The sequence below is a fragment of the Macaca mulatta genome, chromosome 14, assembly GCF_049350105.2.
Source record: "Macaca mulatta isolate MMU2019108-1 chromosome 14, T2T-MMU8v2.0, whole genome shotgun sequence".
NCBI classification, from domain to species: domain Eukaryota; kingdom Metazoa; phylum Chordata; class Mammalia; order Primates; family Cercopithecidae; genus Macaca; species Macaca mulatta.
In genome coordinates, this window is record NC_133419.1 from 134,388,274 (window position 1) to 134,411,624 (window position 23,351).

Consider the following 23,351-nt stretch of genomic DNA (forward strand, 5'->3'; position numbering starts at 1 on the left):
ATTTTCATTTCCATTTAGCAAAACCACTTTGAACTGGTGCACCACAGTGCCGAACTGGGCGGCGGCTTTCCTACCAGCTTTGAAGAGTTGAGACATTTCCTGACAGTCACCCCCTTCTGAACTAAAAGTTGCCAAAAGAATCCGAACGTATAAACCACAGAGAAAACAAGACTGAGTGCTTTTAAGCTATCTAACAATCCTCCCAGGAAGGAGAGCTAATAGGAGACCTCCAAGCACCTCTTCCTGGTTCAGTATAAAGAGAGATGGCCAGAGACTGCATCAACAGGAATATTATGTCCAAGAGCCTGGAGCAAGAACAAGTACTCTACCAACTCAATGACACCGGGGAGCCCGATTTCCAGCACGAAGCCTGGCTCCACACAGGCAAATGAGGGCAGCATGCACACTCCACGCCAGGCTGCACTGTGGAGGAACATGGGCTGCTAGGAAACCAACCCAACACTGACATCAGGGACTCACAGGATGAGCACAACTCAAATGAGATGCATTCTCCCCGTTGCTTCAGCATATGGCACCTCACTGCCAAAATAGAAGCTCTTGGCGCTCCTGAGCCAGGAACATCGAACACACAGCAAGCTCTACACACAGAACATCGCACCTGTCCACAACGCAGGATCCCAAATTACCCACTGCCTTTAATGACAAATGCCATCATGATCCAGTTGTCGTCTGAGGGTGGGGGTGGGATAAATTCCCTTCAAAGGGGGACCTGGATGAAAATTATCTCTAACCTGTTAACTATTCTAAGAGATCACAGCATCAGTGTGACAGAACCAAATAAGCAAGTAGCCAGAATACAGCAGGTGCTCCATACACGTGAGCTGACTGCAGTGACGACTAAACGCACGGCATGACACCTTGCTGCTCCGTTACCAGGAAGGGCACCTTAGCACACTCTCAGCTCCCCTGCTGCAGTCAGAACAGGAGACAGGCTGGAGAAGGGGCACGAGAGGTGGGATCAGAAGGCCTGGGCTCAGCACCCAGCTATGCCCTCCCAGAAATCTCCCGCAGGAGACCTCTGACACCTCCCAGGTTCCAGGCACTGTGGGGGGCCCTGTGGAAACAGTGAGGAGTGGAATGGCCAAGACGAGTGGGGCTGGATGCAGCTTGCCGAGGGCACCGTGCACAGGCGGGCGCAGAGCGAGGGGCACGCAGGACACGCAGGCAGGGCCTGGCCCCCACTCCGCAGACCTGGGACAGGAAGCGTTTCTTCCTGTAAGAGCTTTCTCAGAATGATGGTTTTATGAGGTTTGAGGCGACATGAAGCTATCAAACAAGATAACAGGAAAAGAAGACTCGACTCTCCTAACTCACCTGTTTTGAAATAAAAGGAAAAGAACAGACAGTAGGAAAAAACATGGAGGGGAATGAGACACAGGATCCGAGCAGATCCTCGGGTCTCTGGTCTTGGCAGTTGCAGAACATACGTGGTACCTGCTGGTGCTGACGTCTGCGCGCCCCGGGAGCAGGCCCACCCAGCAGCGCCCAGTGCACCCGGACAGCCCGGAGACACTGAGGGCCGCCTCCAGAACAGACCACTGGGTCAGTCACCCGACCTACCTCTGCCTCAACGGCACTGTCTGCCCCACGGAGGCCCGCAGGCCACTGTGGTGTTTGACTGACTGACTGTAACAACAGTGGAACAACACACTCGGTCAGTGCTCATGGATCAAGCTACCGTGGTCCCTGTGAAACATTCCACCTCAGCAATGCACTCACGGTTTTGACCATCAGGACTGCCCTGCTCCGAAAGGAGTTTTACTACAACTCTAGCAAACACATGGCGACCGCAGGAGAGACTGAGAAGCCCGTGTGTTCCCATCGGTTACTCACTCTCAGGGGTGCTGATGGCCCGCTTGGTCACATGCTCAATCGTGCCGTTTGACTCTTGCTCCAAACTGTATGAAGACACTAGGATAGAACAGAAAAGTTGTAGCTGTCCAGAAATACCCCCAAACAACAATGAAATCAAAACCACCAAATGAGAAAACATACCTGCAAGACATCAAGTTAAAACTGCTAGTATTTAAAATTTTCTTATAAAGAGGCAATTCAGGAAGAAATACAAATAAATGATAAACATGAGAAAAAATGTCCATTCTCATTAGGATTCAAAAAAATAAAAGAGTCTAACTTGGCATGAGTGAGAGAGGACAGTTTGACACTATCCAACGTTTTAAAATATCCGTGGCCTTTGACCGCTGGGAATTAATCCCAAGGATTACATACATACAAGGCTATATGTACAAGGATGTTCACTGTGCCAGTATTTACATGAAAAAATTGAAAATCAACATTTCAAAGAACAGGATAGTAATAAATAAGTTATTTCCACAGACACAATGCTGTAAAGCCACTGGAAGCAAAGGTTTGAAAGAAAAGTTCATGGAAGCTACATCTGACTTAAGTATGCAGGGAAACAGATCATAAAACAACGCACACACAGATCACAATTCCAGAAACAAAACACGTGTGTAAGAGGAACAGAATGGCTGGAGGAAGGAATGCCTCACTGCTATGGGTAAGTTTCATCTTTCACTCTATTTTCCAAATCTCCTAGAATAAATATGCATTGTTTTATTACCCATGATCCTAAAAGCCCAATTAATGTTACTTGTTTTAAAGATAAGAAAACGAACCGTTTTGAAAGGAATGAGAAGTAGTCATGTTCTGTGTCTTGATCTGTAAATGCTCTACTATGTCTGGCTTACCCTGATTGCACGTTTTCTCTGGGCTTCCAGAATTTAAAGTGAAAGGCAGCACTCCTAAGCTCCGACTCCGATGCCTGCTCTTTGACTCCACAGCTTTCTTGACAGAATTCAGGATTGCAATGGTGCTCAGGGACATGGGTCTGTGGAGAACAGCCACGCGCTGACTTTCTCACTGCAGAGGTGACAGTGCTGCACCCCGTCCCCACGTGCCTCCTCTCTGGCGCATCCCTCACCCACACTCACTCAAACCTCCCAGGGCAGAGTGCGGAGGGGGTGGCAGGCCAGACAATGACAGTGCCTGTCCTGCCCATGCTTGGTGGGAGGGGTGGGGACGCCTCTGAGAACATCGCCCCAGAGAACCAGCCCTGATGTGGCCTCCAGGGGCTCTTTACCTGGCTTTGGGCAGCAGCCTCTGCAACGGCCCAGTTTCAGGTGCAGGAGATGCCACCGGTACGTGGCCAGCACTTGCCCTGTGTGTGCAGGGCTGGCTCACGGCAGGTGACAGGGCGGGGTTTTCTTGGCCAGCAGGAACTGGCGCTGTTTCTAAACATGGAGCAACCTGGCGGAGAAGATAAAGAGTATGAACCTTCTAATACTTTTTAAGTTTTTAAAAATTGATATATGATAGTTGTACATGTTTTAGGGGGTCCATGTGCGATTTTGATACATGTGTACAATGTAATGATCAAATCAGGGTAATTGGGATCTCTATCACCTCAAACATGAGTATCTTTTCTTTGTGTTGGGAACATTCCAATTCTTCTATCTACTTTGAAATATACAGTAAATTGTTAAACTATAATATCTCCACTGTACTGAATACTAGAATTTATTTCTTCTATCTAACTGTATTTTGGTACCCATTAACCAACTTCTCTTCATCCCCCTTCTCCCACCCCTTCCCAGCCTCTGGTAACCACCAAAAATCCACTCTCTTAACTCCCAGAGATCCACTTTTTTGGTTCACATATATGAATGAGAACATACAATCTTTGTTTTTCTGTGTTTGGCTTATTTCACTTAATATAATGTCTTCTACAATCATCCATGTTGCAGCAGATGACAAGATCTCACTTTTTATAGATGAAAAGTACTCCATTTTATATATGCACCCCATCTTCTTTATCCATTCATCCACTGATGGACATTTAGGTTGTTTCCAAATTTTGCTATTTTGAACAGTGCTGCAATCAACATGGGAGTGCAGGTATGTCTTCGACATCCTCATTTCCTTTCTTTTGACTATACAGTCGGCAGCGAGGCTGCTGGCTCATATGGTAGCTCTACTTTTAGTTTTTTAGGAACCTCTATACTGTTCTCCATAGTGGCTGTTCTATTTTCCATCCCTACCAACAGTGTACAAGCCATTCCCTTTCTCCATTTTAACACTTTTATTGGAATACAATCTTCACATACTATAAGCAAGTCCATAAGCAATGTACTTTGAAGCCTTATCAACGCTGGGTAAGTTGAATTTCCTTTTCAGAAACAGAATACTGTGAGAAAGCTGCCACTTGTAGATGCTGTGGCATGACATAAGAGAAAAAGGAGTACGCTACTTTGTGCTCATTGGTCTTTCCTACAAGAGATCTGCCTGCATTCCTCAGGACAGTGAGCAGCAGCTCTCCCTAGAAATGGCCATGGGCCAGTCTGCTCTCAAGAGGGCGTGCTGGGGGAAGATGCGAACACACTGACACACCCTGGCAGACCTAGGATCTATAGTCACCAGCCTCTGCTGCTGCCAGCTCACTTCCTGCACCACATCCTCGTGGAAGGGAGGTCTGGAGCACAGTAAATCCATCACAGACAGAAAGGCACAAGGGAGCAGCCAACAAGCAGCACTCTCGAGGCCTTTGGGCTGACTAACCTCTGATGACGGAGATTTTGAGAGGTGCTAGACAACAGACTGGTAGCAGACAGCAGACTGGACTGCCTGGTCACAGCACAGTGGGCCCCACACCTACCTGTGCCACAGGTGCCACCTCGGCACCTCCAGCCGTCCCAGTCACATCTGCATGCTTTGCTAGCTCTTGCTCCTGAGCCAGCTGTTCCTGGTACTTCTTCATGTCATACTCAAGCTCTGATGCCAGCTGTTTGTCAACTGCAAAGAAGTCCTTGACCTCATCTCGGTAATCCTGCATCACCTCCTAAAACAGACCCAGGAGCATCCTTTAATGTTTTCTTGAATAAAAAAGTAAGCCCTAAACCCCCATGACACACCTTTGCCTATGTTACAAACCTGCACATCCTGCACCTGTACCCCTGAATGTAAAATAAAAGTTAAAAAATAAAAAAGCCCCCAACATGACTTGATAAATAATAATAGGAACAATAAGACTGACATTACTGAAAGCAGACATTTCCATTCCAGTGACTAACAGTACAGTGGTACATTTGGAGCAAACACCACTGGCCACACGAGCAGGTAAATGTGTGAGTAACTAACAGCTCACTTTCTCAGGAAGCATCCTGGCCATCTGGCAGTTAATGGGCGATCTCTCCCAGGTTCCCAGTGGGAGAAAGACATGCTCAGACACAGCCTCTGGAGCAAGTCCCAGGATGCCACGGATCTCAAAGCTGCTCCTCTGTCTACATTAGCCTCCCCACTGGCTCTCAGGGGATTACAACTAAGGTTCAAATCCCATCTTTGTGTCTTCTGAAGATTTTACAGAAAACCTTTTCTCATACCTAGGGAAGAACATTCTTAGGTCTTAAAGAGGGCTGCCAGGAGCAAGACCACTTTGCTAAGAGAAAGAACCATTCCACCTAACAGGAACAGGGAGAAAAAGACACTGCAGTTCCAACTAGGAGGGAAGTCTCAACAAAGAGAAGGGATCCATGCACTCTTCCAGCTGCCACTAGGAGTGGGTTCTACAGGCCAATGAAGAGACTCCCTGAAGCTGCTGACAACAAGCAGCGTGTGGCCATCCTCTGGGTGTGAGCTCACAAGCAGGAGGAAGACTTATTTTTCTTAAGTGCTTAAGTAGTCTATGTAGGATCTAAGTTGTTTTTTTTTTTTTTTTTTTTTTTTTTTTCCTTTCTAGGGTCTAAAGCAGGGCAATAAATACAAGAATACTTGGAAGTTTTTATTTTTATCATACAATGAGACTATCTTTCCTACCTTAGCTTCCTAGTATAAAAAACTATTTGAAAATGTATATTCAGTGTAACTTTTATTGAGGCCTCTAGTGGAAAAAAAATTGTAGCATTTTTTACAGAGATATAACTGCTGAATTAAATAAAAACTACGTCGCATTTATTTCTTAGTAAAAGATTTTGCCAGAAACATCTGAGGCCCCACTTAGGTCTGCCCTGCAAGTCAACACATCCTGGGTTTGTTCAGACTGAGCTCCTCATGGTCCCCTTGCTTGACAAAGAATTCGGCCCGGTGACGGCAGCTCCCAAGGCAACTCCTGCAGGGCAGTTATTTCCTGACCTTGTGAATCTGAGTCAGCGCAAAAGGTAAGCACCCTGAAATCAAACCCGAAGACTCACTTTCACCTTACCCCCCAGCAGCATGAACGAAGATGACTGGGGAAGTTTTCCAGATGGACTCGAACTCCATCAAGGGAAGACTTGCTTGGCACAGTGGGCCGGCTCTTCACAGCCCTGGCTGTACATCCAAGGGAAGGAGCGGCTTTGATGGAACCCACAGCCAACCCCCAGCTCCACAGCAGTTACCAAGGTAATGCTGGGTTTGCAGAATTTGGGGTTCTAATCATTCACTGATTGCCTACACCGTCATAACTGGCAGAAGATCCTAAGTAATGAACTGGTAGGAGGACAACCACCACAAAAGCACAGGCTCCACCCTTACCCGGAGATACTGCATGAGTTCCCGCAAAGCTGGAATCTTATTTTTCTCTAGCACAGTCTTCAGGGAGATGATAATTGGAATAATATTTTCTATGAAATTCCTTTTCTGAACCTGGTAACACAAAGACATGTTTTAGGTGTATGAACTTCTGAAAGACAAAGGCCTCTCCTTGATCTAGTTCTTTGAGTAGAGCCACCCTAGCACACTATGTAAGTTTATTTTTGCTTTTCATTATGATCCTGGAGATGTAGAGGACCTCTGCTTTTCTCTGGGAGACTCTGTAAGCATTACCTCAAAACACTCCAAAGGCTTTGTAAGATAGGGTGGGGACAAATACTACTCATACATTCCAAATGGGGAAAAAGAATTTAGAAACACGTTGAGTAGCTTTTGAAAAAAGCCCCAAATCTCCACAGAAGACCCTGAGGGACCTTGGCTCTGGCTCCACATTCAGTCCTCAATTCAACACCCTCCCCTTGGAACAGAAGTCAGCTGGCTCTGGCTACCCAGAGGGACACTTTGTATTCCTGCTGGTGAAGGGACAATGGTCTAAAAATGGCAAAGCGTAAAGACAGTCAGCTGTCTCTCGCTGTCTGTACACATCTACAAAATACTATGAATTTATATATATAGTAACTGATTTGACCAAGTCTTCACACTTTACCTTGAATGATCACTAACCACAAATATTCTGCAGTGAATCTCTTTAAATTAAAAAAAAAAAGCACTATAGTAGCCCACATACGCAAGATTTACCCTCCTGAAGCTGAAAGTACTCTTTTCCTTCTCATTTAAAGTCACTAGTATATGTTTCTTCCTTGTAAACCATTCATTTCTAAAAAGTCTTATCAGAGTTCCTGAAACAGGAGGACAACAGGTAGAGAAATAAGCAATTTAATAAACCCAGATGTGAGCAGATGTTATGTTCAGGAACAGTCTTAAGAAGTGGCTTCCATGCATTCACTTGACAGGTATTACCAAGCACCTTCTCTGTTCAGGCAAAGAGCTAACCCTCTGGGGATGCAAAATGAAGCCAAGCATCCCTGCCCTCCAGCCGCTTCCAGACAGTGCGTGTCTCAAGGGAAGAGGTGTTAAGTGGCAGGCTGTTAGAGAATTTAGGTACGGAGATGGGATGCCTAAGGAGTGCATGGCCATCTGATGGATGGTCCTGAGGATGTGTGGAGAAGGGAGGATGGGTGGGTGAGGGCGCTGTAGACATTAGACCCTGAGGCAAGAGCACAGGAGCAGGGTGCAGCTTGTAACTGAGGTGCAGATGGCAATTTGAAGTGGCGAGGTTGGAGGTGAAGACGGAGGGAGGTATGGGAAAGGTGGAAGGCACACCAGAAGTTCTGTTCACCTTGAAAAAGAAGAATGAGGGTTTATTCAGAAGATGATAGGAAGCCACCAGCATAGTTTATTAAAATTCCACTAGTGAAGTATAACATATGTAATAAATTTACCTATTTTAAACAAACAGTTCCATGAGCTTTGACAAAAGTCTATATGGAATAAACAGCACCACAGACCACTCACCATCTATCACCCAAAAGCTTCCTGCCACCCCTCACAGTCAACCTGCCTTTAGTCTGTTTCAGATAGAATAAAATGATCAAATTTGTACTTAAGAAAGACTGCTGGGCCAGGCACAGGGGCTCACACCTGTAATCCCAGCACTCTGGGAGGCCGAGGTGGGCGGATCACAAGGTCAGGAGATTGAGACCATCCTGGCGAACACTGTGAAACCCCGTCTCTACTAAAAATACAAAAAAATTAGCCAGGAGTGGTGGCAGGTGCCTGTAGTCCCAGCTATTTGGGAAGCTGAGGCAGAAGAATGGCATGAATCCGGGTGCAGAGCTTGCAGTGAGTGGAGATCACGCCACTGCACTCCAGCCTGGGCAACAAAGCGAGGCTCTGTCTCAAAAAAAAAAAAAAAAAAAAAAAGATAAAAATAAAAATAAAAATTAGACAGGCAGAATGGCAGGGGTCTCCAGTCCCAGCTACTCGGGAGGCTGAGGCAGGTGAATGGCGTGAACCCAGGAAGTGGAGCTTGCAGTGAGCTGAGATTGCACCACTGCACTCCGGCCTGGGCGTCAGAGGGAGACTCTGTCTCAAAAAAAAGAAGACTGCTTTGGCAGCAAGTTGGGACGTGGCTTGTGACAGAAAGAAACCAGAAACAGAAAGGGTGGTAAGGAAACCATGGAAATAGGATAAGCTTAAATAAGGTCAGAACTACAGAGATAGATTGGTAAGAGAAAACAGGCAGCATCTTGTGGCAAGATATTATCAGAGTCTGTATCCTTGGGGTCAAAGGCCTTCAGGGGCCAGGTGGGAAATACACATTGGCAATCCAGGCTAGGACAGAAACACACAGGCCTGCAGAGGCCTGCGGCAGCCAAGCTCTGCCCCAAAGTCATTCAGATCCAAATTCTACACTTCCTGCCACAAAAGCCTCAGCCTGGCACACCAGACTCCAGTCTGCAGGAGCACCACAAACTGTGGGAGAAAGAGGAGGTGAAGAGCAGAAAGAAGAGATGACTGAGTGAGTTTTGACAGAGGAAGTCAGAGACACCTGGAGCACGTCCTGGCAGCAGGCGGACCTGAGCTCAGGCTCATGAGAAATGCTGGAGCAGGAGACAGATTTCAGAATTGTCACCACCTGGCAAGAGTTAAAGCCACCAGTAAGAAGGAAGTCAGCACTAGAGCATGGCACCAGGATTCCAGGGACAACAGGGAAGCCAGTAGATGGTGGGAAGAGTGGGACAGTCACTTGTGAAATGAGCTTAGGGGAGCTGTACACTCACTTGTGACATGAATTTAGGGAGCTGCACACTCACTTGTGAAATGAACTTAGGGGAACTTCACACTCATGAAATGACCTTAGGGGAGCTGCACACTCACTTGTGACATGAGCTTGAGGGAGCTGCATACTCACTTGTGACACAAGCGTAGGGAGAGCTGCACACTCACTTATGAGATGAGCTTGGGGGAGGGGCACATTACTTGTGAAATGAGCTTAGGGGAGTGGCATGCTCACTTGTGACCTGAGCTTAGGGGAAGCTGCACACCCACTTGTGAGATGAGCTTAGGGGAGCTGCACACACTTGTGAGATAAGCTTAGTGGGAGGGGCATGCTCACTTTTGAGATGAGCTTAGAGGAGTGGCACACTCACTGGTGCGATGAGCTTAGGGGGAGGGGCGCACTCACTTGTGAGGTGAACTTGGGGGAGCTGCACACTAATGAGACGAGTTTAGGGGGAGGGGTGCACTCGTGAGATTAGCTGAGGGGAGCAGCACGCTCACTTGTGAGATGAGCTGAGGTGGAGCTGCACACTCACTTGTGAGATGAGCTTGAAGCAGCACGCTCACTTGTGAGATGAGCTTAGGGAAGTGGCACACTCACTTGTGACATGAGCTTAAGGGGAGCAGCACACTCGTGACATTAGCTTAGCAGGAGTTGCACACTCACTTGTGACATGAGCTTAGGTGGAGGGGCACACTCACTTGTCAGATGAGCTTGGAGAGAAGGGCGCACTCACTTGTGAGATGAGCTTCGGGGAAGGAGCACACTTGTGAGATGAGCTTAGGGGAAGGAGCACACTTGTGAGATGAGCTTAGGGGATGGGGTGCATTCACTTGAGATGAGCTTAGGGGAGCTGACACTTGTGAGATGAGCTTGGGGGAAGGGGTGCCCTCACTTGTGAGATGAGCTTAGGAAGAACTGCACACTCACTTGTGAGATGAGCTTGGGGGAGGGGCACGCTCGTGAGATCTTAGGGAAGCAACACACTCACTTGTGAGATGAGCTTGGGGGAGGGGCACGCTCGTGAGATCTTAGGGAAGCAACACACTCACTTGTGAGATGAGCTTGGGGGAGGGGCACACTCGTGAGATCTTAGGGGAGCAACACACTCACTTGTGAGATGAGCTTCTTCTGAGCTTCCTGCATGACTACATTTGCCAAGGCCATGTCATCTTCTTCCATAAGGAGGTCCTTGTCTGGTTTAGATCTCATTGCCAAAAGCTTGATCTCCTTTGAGCTGAGGACCTCGAATGTGTCTGAGAGTAACTCACTGGCATCCAGGTCCAGGGGTAGGATGCCATCAGCAAAGCACGCTGAGAGAGAGAAAGAGAGAGAGAGAGAGAGAGAGAGAGAGAGAGAGAGAGAGAGAGAGAGAGAGAGAGAGAAATGTGAGCTTCTGTGAAATCTCTGGCCAGAGAGGAGGTGTAATCCACACAGCTGGGGGCTGTCTGAGGCTGTCAGGGGTCTTGCCCAGAGAGGAGGTGTAATTCACACGGCTGGGGGCTGTCTGAGGCCGTCAGGGGGTCTTGCAAGGGTGTTCTGTCTGGGGCACAGCTGATGCCAGAGAAGGACAAGATGACAGGGGTCTTCCTGCAGTGCCAGGGTCTCCCTTACTAGAGGCCTGCTGGGCCGTTATCAACAGAGCATTTCATTTGCAAACACACACATTTTCTCCCACACACTGGGCTTACCCAAAATACTAAGGCAGATTTTGGAAGTGATGTTGAATCGCTGTTCATCTGTGAAGTGCTCTAAAAGAAATTTGTAGATTTTCATTCGTCTCTCTTTGTTTGACTTTCCCTTCAATGAAAACAGCCGCTTCTCTCTGTGGCAGAATAGAACAATTTTACTGCGTCACATGGGCACGGGTGTAAGGGATTTAACACTGCATTTTAACTGCATCCTAAAAGCTGTATACCAAAGACTCAAGTGCACTACAGAGATCCCAGTGCTCATCGCAGGCACTGCCCTTAGGAAGCGATTCTCACGACTGCATTTTCTTATGCCATCCTGCCAGGCCACAGTAAAGACCTGGAGCAGGGTCTGTGTCCAACCACTATATGCAAAGAGCCAAACCTTCCCCAGATTCCCCCAGCTCTTACCCAGATACAAGGAGACAGCCTTAGCTGCTTCACTGACCTCTCGGACTGGGGGAACTTGTTATACTTCTCATGCTTCTCATAGTTATTGAAGTGAAAAATACACTCAATGAAGTGCTGGAAGAACATGACAGGGTTCCTCTTCAGTAACAGGTGAGCCAGGCAAAACTCCCCGAAGCTGCAAAGGTGAGAGAAACAAAGAGGGAGACCCATTTGCTACACACCAACAGTTTCTGAATACACCAAGAACTCTGCTGAGCAGAAGACAGCTGTACATAAGCGAAGGGATTCAAAATCTATCCCAACACACAGCTCCCTTGGACCCGAAGAAGACAGAAATTCCGCTACTTGGTCTGTCCTTGCTCCACGGCTTGCTTTCTAATCCGAGCGTATTTTTTCCCCCAGGTTTCCTTTCAAACTTAACGGAAGGTGTTGTCATCCAGCTGCAGTTCAAGTGGGGAAAGCAATCAACCAACTTAACCCCAACGCTGCTTCTGCAATTAGAGGCCAGTGGTCTTACAGGACTGATGCAATGACAACGGTCATTCACCTCCCAGCTTCAAGTTTGTTGCCCACAATTATGAACAAAAAACAATTTTAGTAACTGGAACTTATTTCAAGAATAAGGATTAATGACAAGAGCTTCACAGTTTGGATCAGGAAGACAAGTTTCCTCTGCAGAGCAACTGACTCAATGCGCTTTGAAATCACCAGCAAGCCCTGGGCACTCTCCTTCCACCCACGCCCTCAACACATCTGTGCAATGCTGCACATGGGACACAGACACCACCAGGACCCCACCAAAATGAAGATTTCCAATGCCTGATGTAAACAGGCAAACTGTTTGACTACAGGCCACCGGAGAGTTTCTGTTCATCACGAAAGTAGGTGACAGAACGCCAAAGCACTGATTTTTGCTCAGGGATTAAACTAACATGGTGTAGGGCTCACTGTGATCCACTCACACTGTCAAGGCCAGTGTTTTAATTGAATTTCAGAGCTCAAATGCAATTTCCACCCACACAGGAGCACCAGTCAGCTCTCCTTGGGAGAGGAGCAGCATCAAAGACTGTCCAGGAGACTGACCTCTCCTTTCCCCAGTGGTGCTCCTTATGCCAAAATTCAAATCAGTTTGGGTTCACAGCACACATATCAATTAAAAATCAGAGAAGGTAGATGAGAAATCATGATGGAAGTAAGCCTAGATAAAAATTCCACTGTAGATAATTACACCTTGACTATTCACCTAGGAAACAAGGGAGCAGCTTGACCTAGAAATATGAAAACAAAATAAATAAAACTGTATTTAATAATGAGAATTCCATGAGGCAAAATTCAATTAAGGACAACTAGAAGCACCTGTCTGATCTAAGAGTAGTCAGTTATGTTTTGTACAAATTATGTTGTTTAATGACCCATGTTTGAAAGGCAAAGGTCATAGCATCAGATGAAGTTCTTTCTAAACATGGGTTACTTTGGCAAGCCATCTGTGACAGGAATGAAAAAACCACTGAACAAACAAGAATTTATCTTCTGTGGTATTTTATTATAGTTAATCCATTCTGGCATGGCAGTTTCTACATTATGCGAACTTCCTCCTCAGAAATGAAGTCACATATACGAAAATGTAAAGCCAGATAGAATCAGCAAATCTTCCACAAGAAGAGGGTGCACTCTGAGTTTTGACTTGATGTCAACGCCAATCGACTCAGTTTAGGTCAAGAATACATGTGGGTGGAGGTGACCAACAGGCACGATACTGTGGAGTTTAAGCCCTAGTGAAAAACTTGCTGAACCATCTATACAAATACATTCCATAGCAACATAAAACCATGCCAGGATTCACACGCTCAGGGCTGATAATGTAGTCACAGAGCGTTCCAGCAAGAGAAACTGGAAGCCACAGCCAATGTGTGATATCCACAACTCATCTTGGCTGCTGTATTCACTGGGACTTTATTAAAATGGCAAGTTTCAGCCTTGATTAGATTAAGATGCACAGATCCTGCAAGCTTCCTAACTGGAGAAGAGGGACTACTTTGTTTTCTGTTTGTCTGCTGAAAAGTTAGGAGAAATTAACATTACAAGTAATGCTTCCTAGAACATTCCTTTAGAGTGACAAGAGAGAGCACTCTCCAGGTATGTGGATTAGGAAACCTCCAGGACGCTCAACAAATCTTAGTAAGCTGGGAGTTCGGTCAGCATCCTCTCCCCAGCCCTCAGGACAATCACTAAGAACACACATACCCACACCAACAACTCAGGGATGCGGTCTAGGGATTTCACACAGCACGGGCTGCATGAATTATATGGAACACAAAGGGAAGACCAGCTAAATCTGAGTGATTACCTTATTACAGCCTTGTAAAAAGAAGTTATTACTCTCTTACTAAGAATCAAAATCCAGGATATTCAAACAGCCCAAAAGGCCACAAGGTAAGAGCCGTGTGTCCACTTCTGTTTTCAGCTTTAGTAGGAAACATAAAAATCTGACTTCAGATTTCTTCATGAGCTGAATGCCATTCTGAAGCAGGGTGTCTGCTCAATAAAGGCAGACTCATGAGTTCATGCTGAACCCATGTTCCTGACCTGGCCGACAACACGAGTCTAGTTCAGGTTAGACCCATTTGTACCAGAATTCTACTTGAGGCTCGAAGCAGTATTTCCTATGCCCTAGTTCTCCCTGGCCACCACCCCAAATCCAAGCGCCTATGATGGTCTGTCTAGACACTGTTCATCCCTGCGTTGCTGCTTCCTTCCTCCATGTACTCTACACTCCAGGTTTCACAGTGAATCAGGCCCTACCCTCCACAGCCGACTCTCAGGGCACTCCCTATGCTTCCTCTTTATAAACGTGGGCCGGCTGTCCTCCAAGCACACCAGTTCTCTCTCAGCCCTCCCAAGGGGAGGCTGCTTCATCCCTCAGTCAGAGGATGAGGAGCACATTTCCCGGACGCCCAGTGCCTTCCTGCCTTCACCCACCCAATGTTCACCCACCCAATGTTCACCGCATGTCTGCTTGGTTTCAGTTCCTTTTCAGGTGCTAGGGATGGGGAATAACAACCAAACTCATGCCCCTCAGGAAGCCTATACATAGCGTGTGGACCAAATAGTGCATTGCCAAAAGTGCTCTGACACCGGAAGACAACTAGGAGCGGGTCCAGTGAAGTGCGGGGTGTGTGGGCTGGCTGCTGGTGAAGACGCACACAGGCTGCTGTGGCACCTGCAGACGGCCTCCACCTCCACCTCCCTGTGGTGCTCCCGCCTCCCTGTGGTGCTCCCGCCATCTGCCGTTTGTGCTCTGCTACCTGGTTCCCAGTCTTCCTCTCCATTCCAAATCCCCGTAGAACTCCCCATGCAGATGAGCTACTGAATGCCCCAACTTTCTGCTTTCCTGACTTCACTGCTTCCAGTGGGCATCCCATCTGGACCCTGGGTCACCAGTGCAGCCACACCCTGGACCCTGTTGCCACACTGGAGATCAAAGAGTCCACTCGTGACTGCCCTGCTGATCCTTCCAGTGATCGGGCTCCTGACTCCCTCACCCCATTCCGATCGTTCCATGGCTTCACTAAGCCCTCCAGACAGTTGAGTGCTTGCTTCCTTTTCTCCCAAACCAGGCCATCCTTGTTGTTGCCCCCTTTTCTATCTCAATGGCCCATTATTTGAGTCGCTGTCCTGCCTTGAGCTTCTGACCTGCCTCTCTGTATTCCTGTGGCAGTGCCCAGTTAAACTGAAATAATCTGCTTATTACTTGACTGTCGCCCTGTGATTACAAGGCCACCAGCTATTGGGCAGACAGGAAAACAGATCATAGAATTTTGTAGCCTCCAAATTTGGGGTTTATATGAGCAATTAAAAATGTCATACAGGCCGGGGTGGTGGCTCATGCCTAATCCCAGCACTTTGGGAGGCTGAGGCGAGAAGATTGCTTGAGCTCAGGAGCAACACAGTGAGAACCTAACTCTACAAAAAATAAAAAATTAGCTAACTATTTGGGAGGATGAGGTGGGAGGGTCATGTGAACTTGGGAGACTGAGGCTGCAGTGAGCCGTGATTGCTCCATTGCACTCCAGCCTGGGTATAGCCTTTGGCCTAAAAATCAAAAGTCAGGCACAGAAATATATATATATACCACATATTCTCACTCATATGCAAGAGTTTAAAAAAGGTAGGGTCAGAGAAGCAGAGAGTAGAATTGTGGTTATTAGAAGCTGGGAAGGGTACGGAAAGGCTGGTTAACAAATATAAAATTACAGGAGGAGTATGTTAAAATGCTCAACAGCACCGTAGGGTGAATATAGTTAACAATAATTTACTGTCTATTTTCAAAAAGCTAGGAGAGAGGATTCTGAAAGTTCCCAACACAAAGAAATGATAAATGTTTGAGGTGATGGTTATGCTAATTACCCCGATTTGATCATTACATGTTCTATACATATATCAAAATACCACTCTCTATCCCATAAATATGTATAATTATTACACGTCAAATAAAAATAAAAGGAAAAATTTCAGAGAACAGACTAACTTAAATTATAGTTAGCAAATGTAGTCGTCAGCTTTTCAAAGCTGAAAATCATGAAAATCATGAAAATCTAATTTGAACCATGGTTCCAACAAACCCAGAATGCAGACATAAAAGGGAAAGATTAAGGGGGACGTATTAAAACGCTGGAAGAGGCCCCGGTAATCCTACTGCACTATAAAGTGTATCTATGCTTTTCATTTGATTGATGATCTGAACACCCATATGTACAAATCCTGCATATGGTTTACTCATCGATCAATGCTCTTTTTCACATACACGTACAGGAGCTAACAACAGTGGGGAAAAATGAGGAAATGCAGGTTAAGTAGCTGATTTTACCTCCCAGGTGCATCACCTGAAAGCATTCCCAGCCTGTCTGATTACACCTTCTCCTGGGCCATGCACTGTGTAGAAAGCCCTCAGAGTCAGTAAAGTGGACACGTTGTAAAGGTAAGAGGGTGTGCGAAGCTATCTAAAAAAAAGGTGACAGCCTTAACTTTTTGCTTTTGTTCTGTGAAATGTTCCCCTTCCTTGGAAAATTACACCTGAAGAAAACTGAGCAGAAACTTCCACGGAACTCAGACTAAATTATTGGTAGCTATATTTAGATCCAGAGGGACCCACTGTTACCAGCCATTTATAGTTAATGAGCTCTATAAAGAACTCTTCCCCACGGTGGGGCTTTTGCTGTGGCATCCAACATTCTACTTTCCAATTGCAGACTTGCTTTAAAAAGAATTAGTTACAACAAACTCTAAGGTAGCAAAATCTATCAGGCCATTTCTCAGCCCCTTGAAAATAAATCTTTAAAAAAATGATGCAATGATAGAAATTAATAATTGCCAAAGTCACTCCCCCACGCTATACAAGTCTGAAGAACTGCCCATTTCCAAGGAGTCTTGTCATCTGTACACTTGATTCCACACTGTGCAATTTCATCTTAATTCCTAGTTTCTTCCTTAAAATTTCTGCACTTAAAAGTCTCAGCTCTTTATCAAAATTAACTTTTTTTTGCCTAGAAATTAACAGTGAATTTCTAGTGACTGCTCCTCTATACAGTGTAATACAACAAGCATATGATATTCTTCATGCTCCTTCAGGAACAGCAAACTGTCAGCAAGTGCAGTCAGTGCTGAGATGATCCAATGATGAATCTAACCATTTTCTTTTAAACTTGTGTGCAAAATAAAGGTTTGTTATATTGCTTAGTATCTTAAAAACCTGTTAATTTTTCTGGCACCCACCAAAAGCTCACTAAATCCTACTTAACTCTAAACCAATCTGGAAAAAAAAAAGAAATCCAGCATACATCAGAAATGAGGTAAACTGTTCAGTTGTCTAACGTGAGGAAAAGATTTACCTGGCAATGTCTGGGTGTGAATCTATCAGAGTGCTGACAAATCGAAAGAACAGGGAGCCCTTCCATTTCACAAATTCCTCCTGTACAGAAAAAAGCCAGCATGTTTCAGAGTGTGTCATCATGGGCAAGCCTCACTGTTCCCAGCCACAATCCCCCCACCACGCGGTCTGTCCCCGGCACACTGGCTCAGTGCACAGGCACACGCTTCCAAACCGTCGGAATGTAGTGCGGAGAAGTATATGCACGGAACGTCACCTTTCTACCACAGGAGAAAAATGACTCAAAGCACGTGGCATTAGAGGGATGGTGCCACCCTCTATATATAATACAGTTCATAATATATGAAAAGATGAGCATACAGAACATACCAGGGCAGACATACAACCTAAGTGAAAGGCCTTCCCTTCAAAAATCAAGTATTATGTTCTCCCCATTATAGGCCAAACACAGACTCTCAAAGTATATAAAAATATCTAATGCTCTGAAGAGCTCTATAGTTCACTACGTTCTTCTGCACCCGGGAACACCCCACCAGACTCGCAGAGCCCAGCGCAAACACCATGATCCTCATTTTACGAAGGAAGAAGTTAGATCTCAGAAATGTGGACTTGTCCAAGTTAAAAAAGAATAACAGAATTCAAACTAGAACTACCTGTCCACTGAATGTGCTTTTCTCTACATGGTACTTATTTTCAAAATGAAACTTCACACTGCTTGACAGGATGTCTGAACAAAGTCCCAAAATGAACATTCACAAGTAACACTGTTTATAAGAGGTTGTGCTGAACATCAGAAGAGCAATACTCCAGACCAGAGATGAGACAACTGTTTTTGGATTCTACTACAAAGCAAGCACATTTCCTATGCTACTCAAATATTCCCTTAAACCAGAAGCCATGGTGGAGGGGAAAGGACAGGCTGAACCCTCCTACGCACCTGCAAGAGATTGGTAAGCAAGATGAGTGTCTGCTTCCGGATGAATGGGTCAGAATCCTTCAGACACATGGAGATGTTGGGAATATACTTGTCCACCATGATGGTGTAGCGAATGCAAAGATCGCACATCACAATGATGACGTTGTTGCGGACAGCCACATCCTCACACACCTCGAGCTCTCGCACCAGGGCTGGGATGCTCTTCTTTGCCAGATCCTCGTGCTGTAAGCACAGCTTACCTGGCACAGAAGACAGGAAGATGTCTCAACTGTCTTTTTTTTTTTTTTTTTTTAATTTATTTATTATTATTATACTTTAAGTTGTAGGGTACATGTGCATAACGTGCAGGTTTGTTACATATGTATACTTGTGCCATGTTGGTGTGCTGCACCCATCAACTCATCATTTACATCAGGTATAACTCCCAATGCAATCCCTCCCCCCTCCCCCTCCCCATGATAGGCCCCTGTGTGTGATGTTCCCCTTCCTGAGTCCAAGTGATCTTATTGTTCAGTTCCCACCTATGAGTGAGAACATGCGGTGTTTGGTTTTCTGTTCTTGTGATAGTTTGCTAAGAATGATGGTTTCCAGCTGCATCCATGTCCCTACAAAGGACGCAAACTCATCCTTTTTGATGGCTGCATAGTATTCCATGGTGTATATGTGCCACATTTTCTTAATCCAATCTGTCACTGATGGACATTTGGGTTGATTCCAAGTCTTTGCTATTGTGAATAGTGCCGCAATAAACATACGTGTGCATGTGTCTTTATAGCAGCATAATTTATAATCCTTTGGGTATATACCCAGTAATGGGATGGCTGGGTCATATGGTACATCTAGTTCTAGATCCTGGAGGAATCGCCATACTGTTTTCCATAATGGTTGAACTAGTTTACAGTCCCACCAACAGTGTAAAAGTGTTCCTATTTCTCCACATCCTCTCCAGCACCTGTTGTTTCCTGACTTTTTAATGATCGCCATTCTAACTGGTGTGAGATGGTATCTCATTGTGGTTTTGATTTGCATTTCTCTGATGGCCAGTGATGATGAGCATTTTTTCATGTGTCTGTTGGCTGTATGAATGTCTTCTTTTGAGAAATGTCTGTTCATATCCCTTGCCCACTTTTTGATGGGGTTGTTTTTTTCTTGTAAATTTGTTTGAGTTCTTTGTATGTTCTGGATATTAGCCCTTTGTCAGATGAGTAGATTGCAAAAATTTTCTCCCATTCTGTAGGTTGCCTGTTCACTCTGATGGTAGTTTCTTTTGCTGTGCAGAAGCTCTTTAATTTAATGAGATCCCATTTGTCAATTTTGGCTTTTGCTATCGGTGCTCTACACATTCAGAGAAACTTCTCTAGTAACAAACTATAGAAATGATCCCTGAAAGTATAGTCTTGTCTCAACTGTATTCTAAATCCTAATTCCATTCCTGAATTTTCTCCAGATACATCTTGCTAATGGCTTCTATTTAATCAAAGTTAAAACATCATGCCCACAACCACAAACAACAAAAAACGAAAGGCAGACAGACCCATCTTGAATATTCTAATAAAAATACCTTAAGGAGAAATAAACTCCCCCAGGAGTTATATATTACGGGATGTTCCTTTACACTAATAAAATCATCTTCCTTTTAAAGTCAACATTTGGGCCGGGCGCGGTGGCTCAAGCCTGTAATCCCAGCACTTTGGGAGGCCGAGACGGGCGGATCATGAGGTCAGGAGATCGAGACCATCCTGGGTAACACAGTGAAACCCCGTCTCTACTAAAAATACAAAAACTTAGCCGGGCGAGGTGGCAGGCGCCTGTAGTCCCAGCTACTCGGGAGGCTGAGGCAGGAGAATGGCGTGAACCCGGGAGGCGGAGCTTGCAGTGAGCTGAGATCCGGCCACTGCACTCCAGCCTGGGTGACAGAGCGAGACTCCGTCTCAAAAAAAAAAAATAAAATAAAAAATAAAGTCAACATTTGAATTTCGCAGTTATCCACTTACCTGGAGAATGATCAGCAAAGCATGAGAAATGAAACATTTTACTCCTGATTATACATATCCTCTACAGATGCTAAATACCCCATGCTGAATTTGAAATCTGAACTAGGTAAATAGGAAAGAATGCATGTCCCCTTTCTTTCTTGTTCACAGTTGAAAAGCCTGCTGAGTTTTGTTTGTAGGTTTCTTTTGTGCCTGGGAAATGTCTTGCAATTCTTAGGTATTTGAAAATTAATATTACAAACAAATTAATAACTTATGTAGCATAAAATATACACTCACACTAAAGGGAAAAAAAAATTCCCAGCATAGAGGTCAGTGTTTTCAAGATTAAAAATAGTTTGAGTTCATGGAGAAATATGTAAATAGTCATCTGCCCAGTTCTGGAAAGTATTAAATAAACCATTTCCTTTTATGGAAAATTTATTTCTTCGTTTCCAGAACTCAGTGCAGCATCCGGCAGGTCTTGATTAACAGACTTCGTGGTGCTGCATTATGAGTATAAAAAAATTACAGGAGTATTAAAGTCAAGTGAAGGTATTGGAAAAAATTACAGAAGCAGGGATAATTGTAATAAATTAACATAATTGTACTAGAAAACAAAAGCTTCCTCTAGACCCTCTAGAGAGTGCCTGAGTCTTACCGTCTTGGGGCGCTGTCAGCCTGAGGGCTCTCAGGACCAGCACGTGGTTAGGCAGAGCTCAGCACTCAGATCAGAGTCACCTCTAGGAACCATATGGGCCGAGAGCAGACACAGACAGGCTCGGCAGCCCCTGACACATTCCCATGGCTGCGCTTACTTAAGATAACAGCTACACACAGAACTTGATGTCAAGCCCTATTCTCCCACGTTTTTCTTACCTAAGGTAATGATAGCATGTGCTCTAATCACAGAGGGCATGACAGAACCTCTGACCTGGGAGGGTGGCTGAGACGCTGGGGCATCACTGCTGCCTTGAGATGATGGTACTGCAAGGAAGGAAGAGAAAGTCACTGACAGAACCTTGAACCGGCATGCATGGTACAGAGTATGATTTCAAATGCCTTACAATGGTCAGCATCAGCAGACGAAGCCAGGACGGACTGAATCAGAAGGAAGATGCGCTTCTCCACCCTGGCTGGACACAGCTGGGCTATATCCCCTAATGTAAAAATGTACTTCACCTACAAAAATAATTGGTTTTACAGTAAAAATAAGGCAAAAGAAAAGTGAACTCTAGCTAGATTAAGGACATGTCAATGGAGTATTTCCTTTATCCCCCAAATTTAAAACAGTGTTACTATTTTTTTGTTTCATAAAAATACATGGCTATTGTAAAAACTTAGTCACTATGTAATGAAACTCATCCAAAATTAGGACAACCATATAATTTTATCACCTAAATCTAGACAAATCTGCAAGTAAAAGGGGGTGCTATTAATAATTATATTGTGAAAAATAGGTGTACACCAGGGTTATCTTGGGTAAACTGGGATACAGAATCGCCTACCTATAATCCCACCACCCAGAGACACCATTGTTTTCGTGTATAACTTTTTCAAAGTATTTCTATAGTCACATGGCTTTATGTTTACTTTTCTTACACACTTATCAATTATAGTAATTTGAAGTCTGCAATGATTACTTTGAATATTAGGCATCATTTCATGTCAACATATATGACATTTATCTTTTTTTTTTTTGAGACGGAGTCTGGCTCTGTCGCCCGGGCTGGAGTGCAGTGGCCAGATCTCAGCTCACTGCAAGCTCCGCCTCCCGGGTTTACGCCATTCTCCTGCCTCAGCCTCCTGAGTAGCTGGGACTACAGGCGCCGCCACCTCGCCCGGCTAGTTTTTTGTATTTTTTAGTAGAGACAGGGTTTCACCATGTTAGCCAGGATGGCCTCGATCTCCTGACCTCGTGATCCGCCCGTCTCGGCCTCCCACAGTGCTGGGATTACAGGCTTGAGCCACCGCGCCCGGCCTAATGACTACATAAGCATGCCATTTTAAAACTAGGACTGTCATCATAACTTACTGCACTACTTCAGCATTAATGAACACTGACGCTGTTTCGCTTTGCTAATGTTTCGATCAGCTCTGGTGAACACCTGTGTATCCTTAGATACTGTTCTCTTTCCTCAGAAGTAAAATCCAGGGTAAAGAGTGTATTAAGCTATTTTACATTCTGAAACATATTTTCAAGTTGCCCTCCAGATTATTTTTCCATGTAGATCCCATCCAAAACCTACTCACGGCTGCCACGCTGCCTTTATTCGTAACATTCAGTTTAACAACTAAGTAACATTGTTCTTTTTTAATTTACGCCCCAAATGGAGGGATGATGCTGAATAGTAAAATGTCAAATAAAAGCTTATACTAGGGTAAGAAAGCCAATAACAAAGTATATGAGTTTAAAAGAATCTTGAAATACCGTTATCTCTTCATTAAAAAATATTTAAATTCTATTTAAAGAAGCGAGAATGAAACTATGTATATAGGGAAAAACCTCTTCATATATATTTTGACTGAAGAGTAGATTTTCATGACACGGTTAACAGTTGAAAAAAATGTGGGGGAGGGGGGTGGAGACAGGACTCACTAACCATAGTAAGCATCTTTCTTAGTGTGGGCAGGAATGAGAAGAGCAAGACCCTCTGGAAACCCTGGGCCAGGCCTGTGCTACACTCCCTGGCCCTCTTACCTAAGCATCCAGGTTCCCACGGTGAGGCTTTTTATTACTGAACACGGGCACAGTAGTGCCTCAGGCGCAATGGTCTTCACTTGTAACAAATCTAAACTTGGTCTGTGATCACTGGGAATTAGGAGAGCTAGGCTAACAAGTAGAAACTGAACACAGAAAAGATGTGCTCTGCTAATTTAAATATATGAGAAAACCGGCCAGTTTTGGTTAAATGATGACCTGGCATCAAAAAGCATCTCATTATTTCCTTTACTGGACAGAGTCAGATGTTGGAACCAGAATTACTGCCATACATCTTGTCCCCAGTCAGCCACTGAAATCAGCCAACTGTCCCGTCCTGGCTCACAGGAATCTCTTGCACTGTTTACAGTTTCTAAAGCAGGGGTGCCGTGGAAAACAATC

At 45.1% G+C, this 23,351-nt stretch overlaps 1 protein-coding gene and 1 pseudogene across 2 annotated transcripts in view; both read right to left on the reverse strand.

Annotated features, from left to right (window-relative positions):
- Positions 1 to 23,351, reverse strand: part of NCAPD3 (non-SMC condensin II complex subunit D3) — a 70,968-nt gene that overhangs the window by 2,730 nt on the left and 44,887 nt on the right. Inside the window, exons 21-33 of one of the 2 annotated variants that reach the window (XR_013404449.1) lie at positions 21,316 to 21,430; positions 21,128 to 21,235; positions 18,276 to 18,514; positions 17,340 to 17,419; positions 11,489 to 11,626; positions 11,041 to 11,174; positions 10,463 to 10,662; positions 10,051 to 10,128; positions 6,550 to 6,660; positions 4,697 to 4,879; positions 3,125 to 3,291; positions 2,733 to 2,872; positions 1,855 to 1,932 (exon numbers count right to left, since the gene is read on the reverse strand). Coding sequence is in view for 1 of the 2 variants with exons in the window: in XM_002799890.4 (XP_002799936.3) it covers positions 1,855 to 1,932; positions 2,733 to 2,872; positions 3,125 to 3,291; positions 4,697 to 4,879; positions 6,550 to 6,660; positions 10,463 to 10,662; positions 11,041 to 11,174; positions 11,489 to 11,626; positions 17,340 to 17,419; positions 18,276 to 18,514; positions 21,128 to 21,235; positions 21,316 to 21,430 (1,693 nt within the window). In the remaining variant the exon portion in view is untranslated. The remainder of the gene's footprint in view (positions 1 to 1,854; positions 1,933 to 2,732; positions 2,873 to 3,124; positions 3,292 to 4,696; positions 4,880 to 6,549; positions 6,661 to 10,050; positions 10,129 to 10,462; positions 10,663 to 11,040; positions 11,175 to 11,488; positions 11,627 to 17,339; positions 17,420 to 18,275; positions 18,515 to 21,127; positions 21,236 to 21,315; positions 21,431 to 23,351) is intronic. The other variant, XM_002799890.4, reaches the window with a different exon arrangement.
- Positions 19,593 to 19,674, reverse strand: LOC114672584 (small nucleolar RNA U3; annotated as a pseudogene).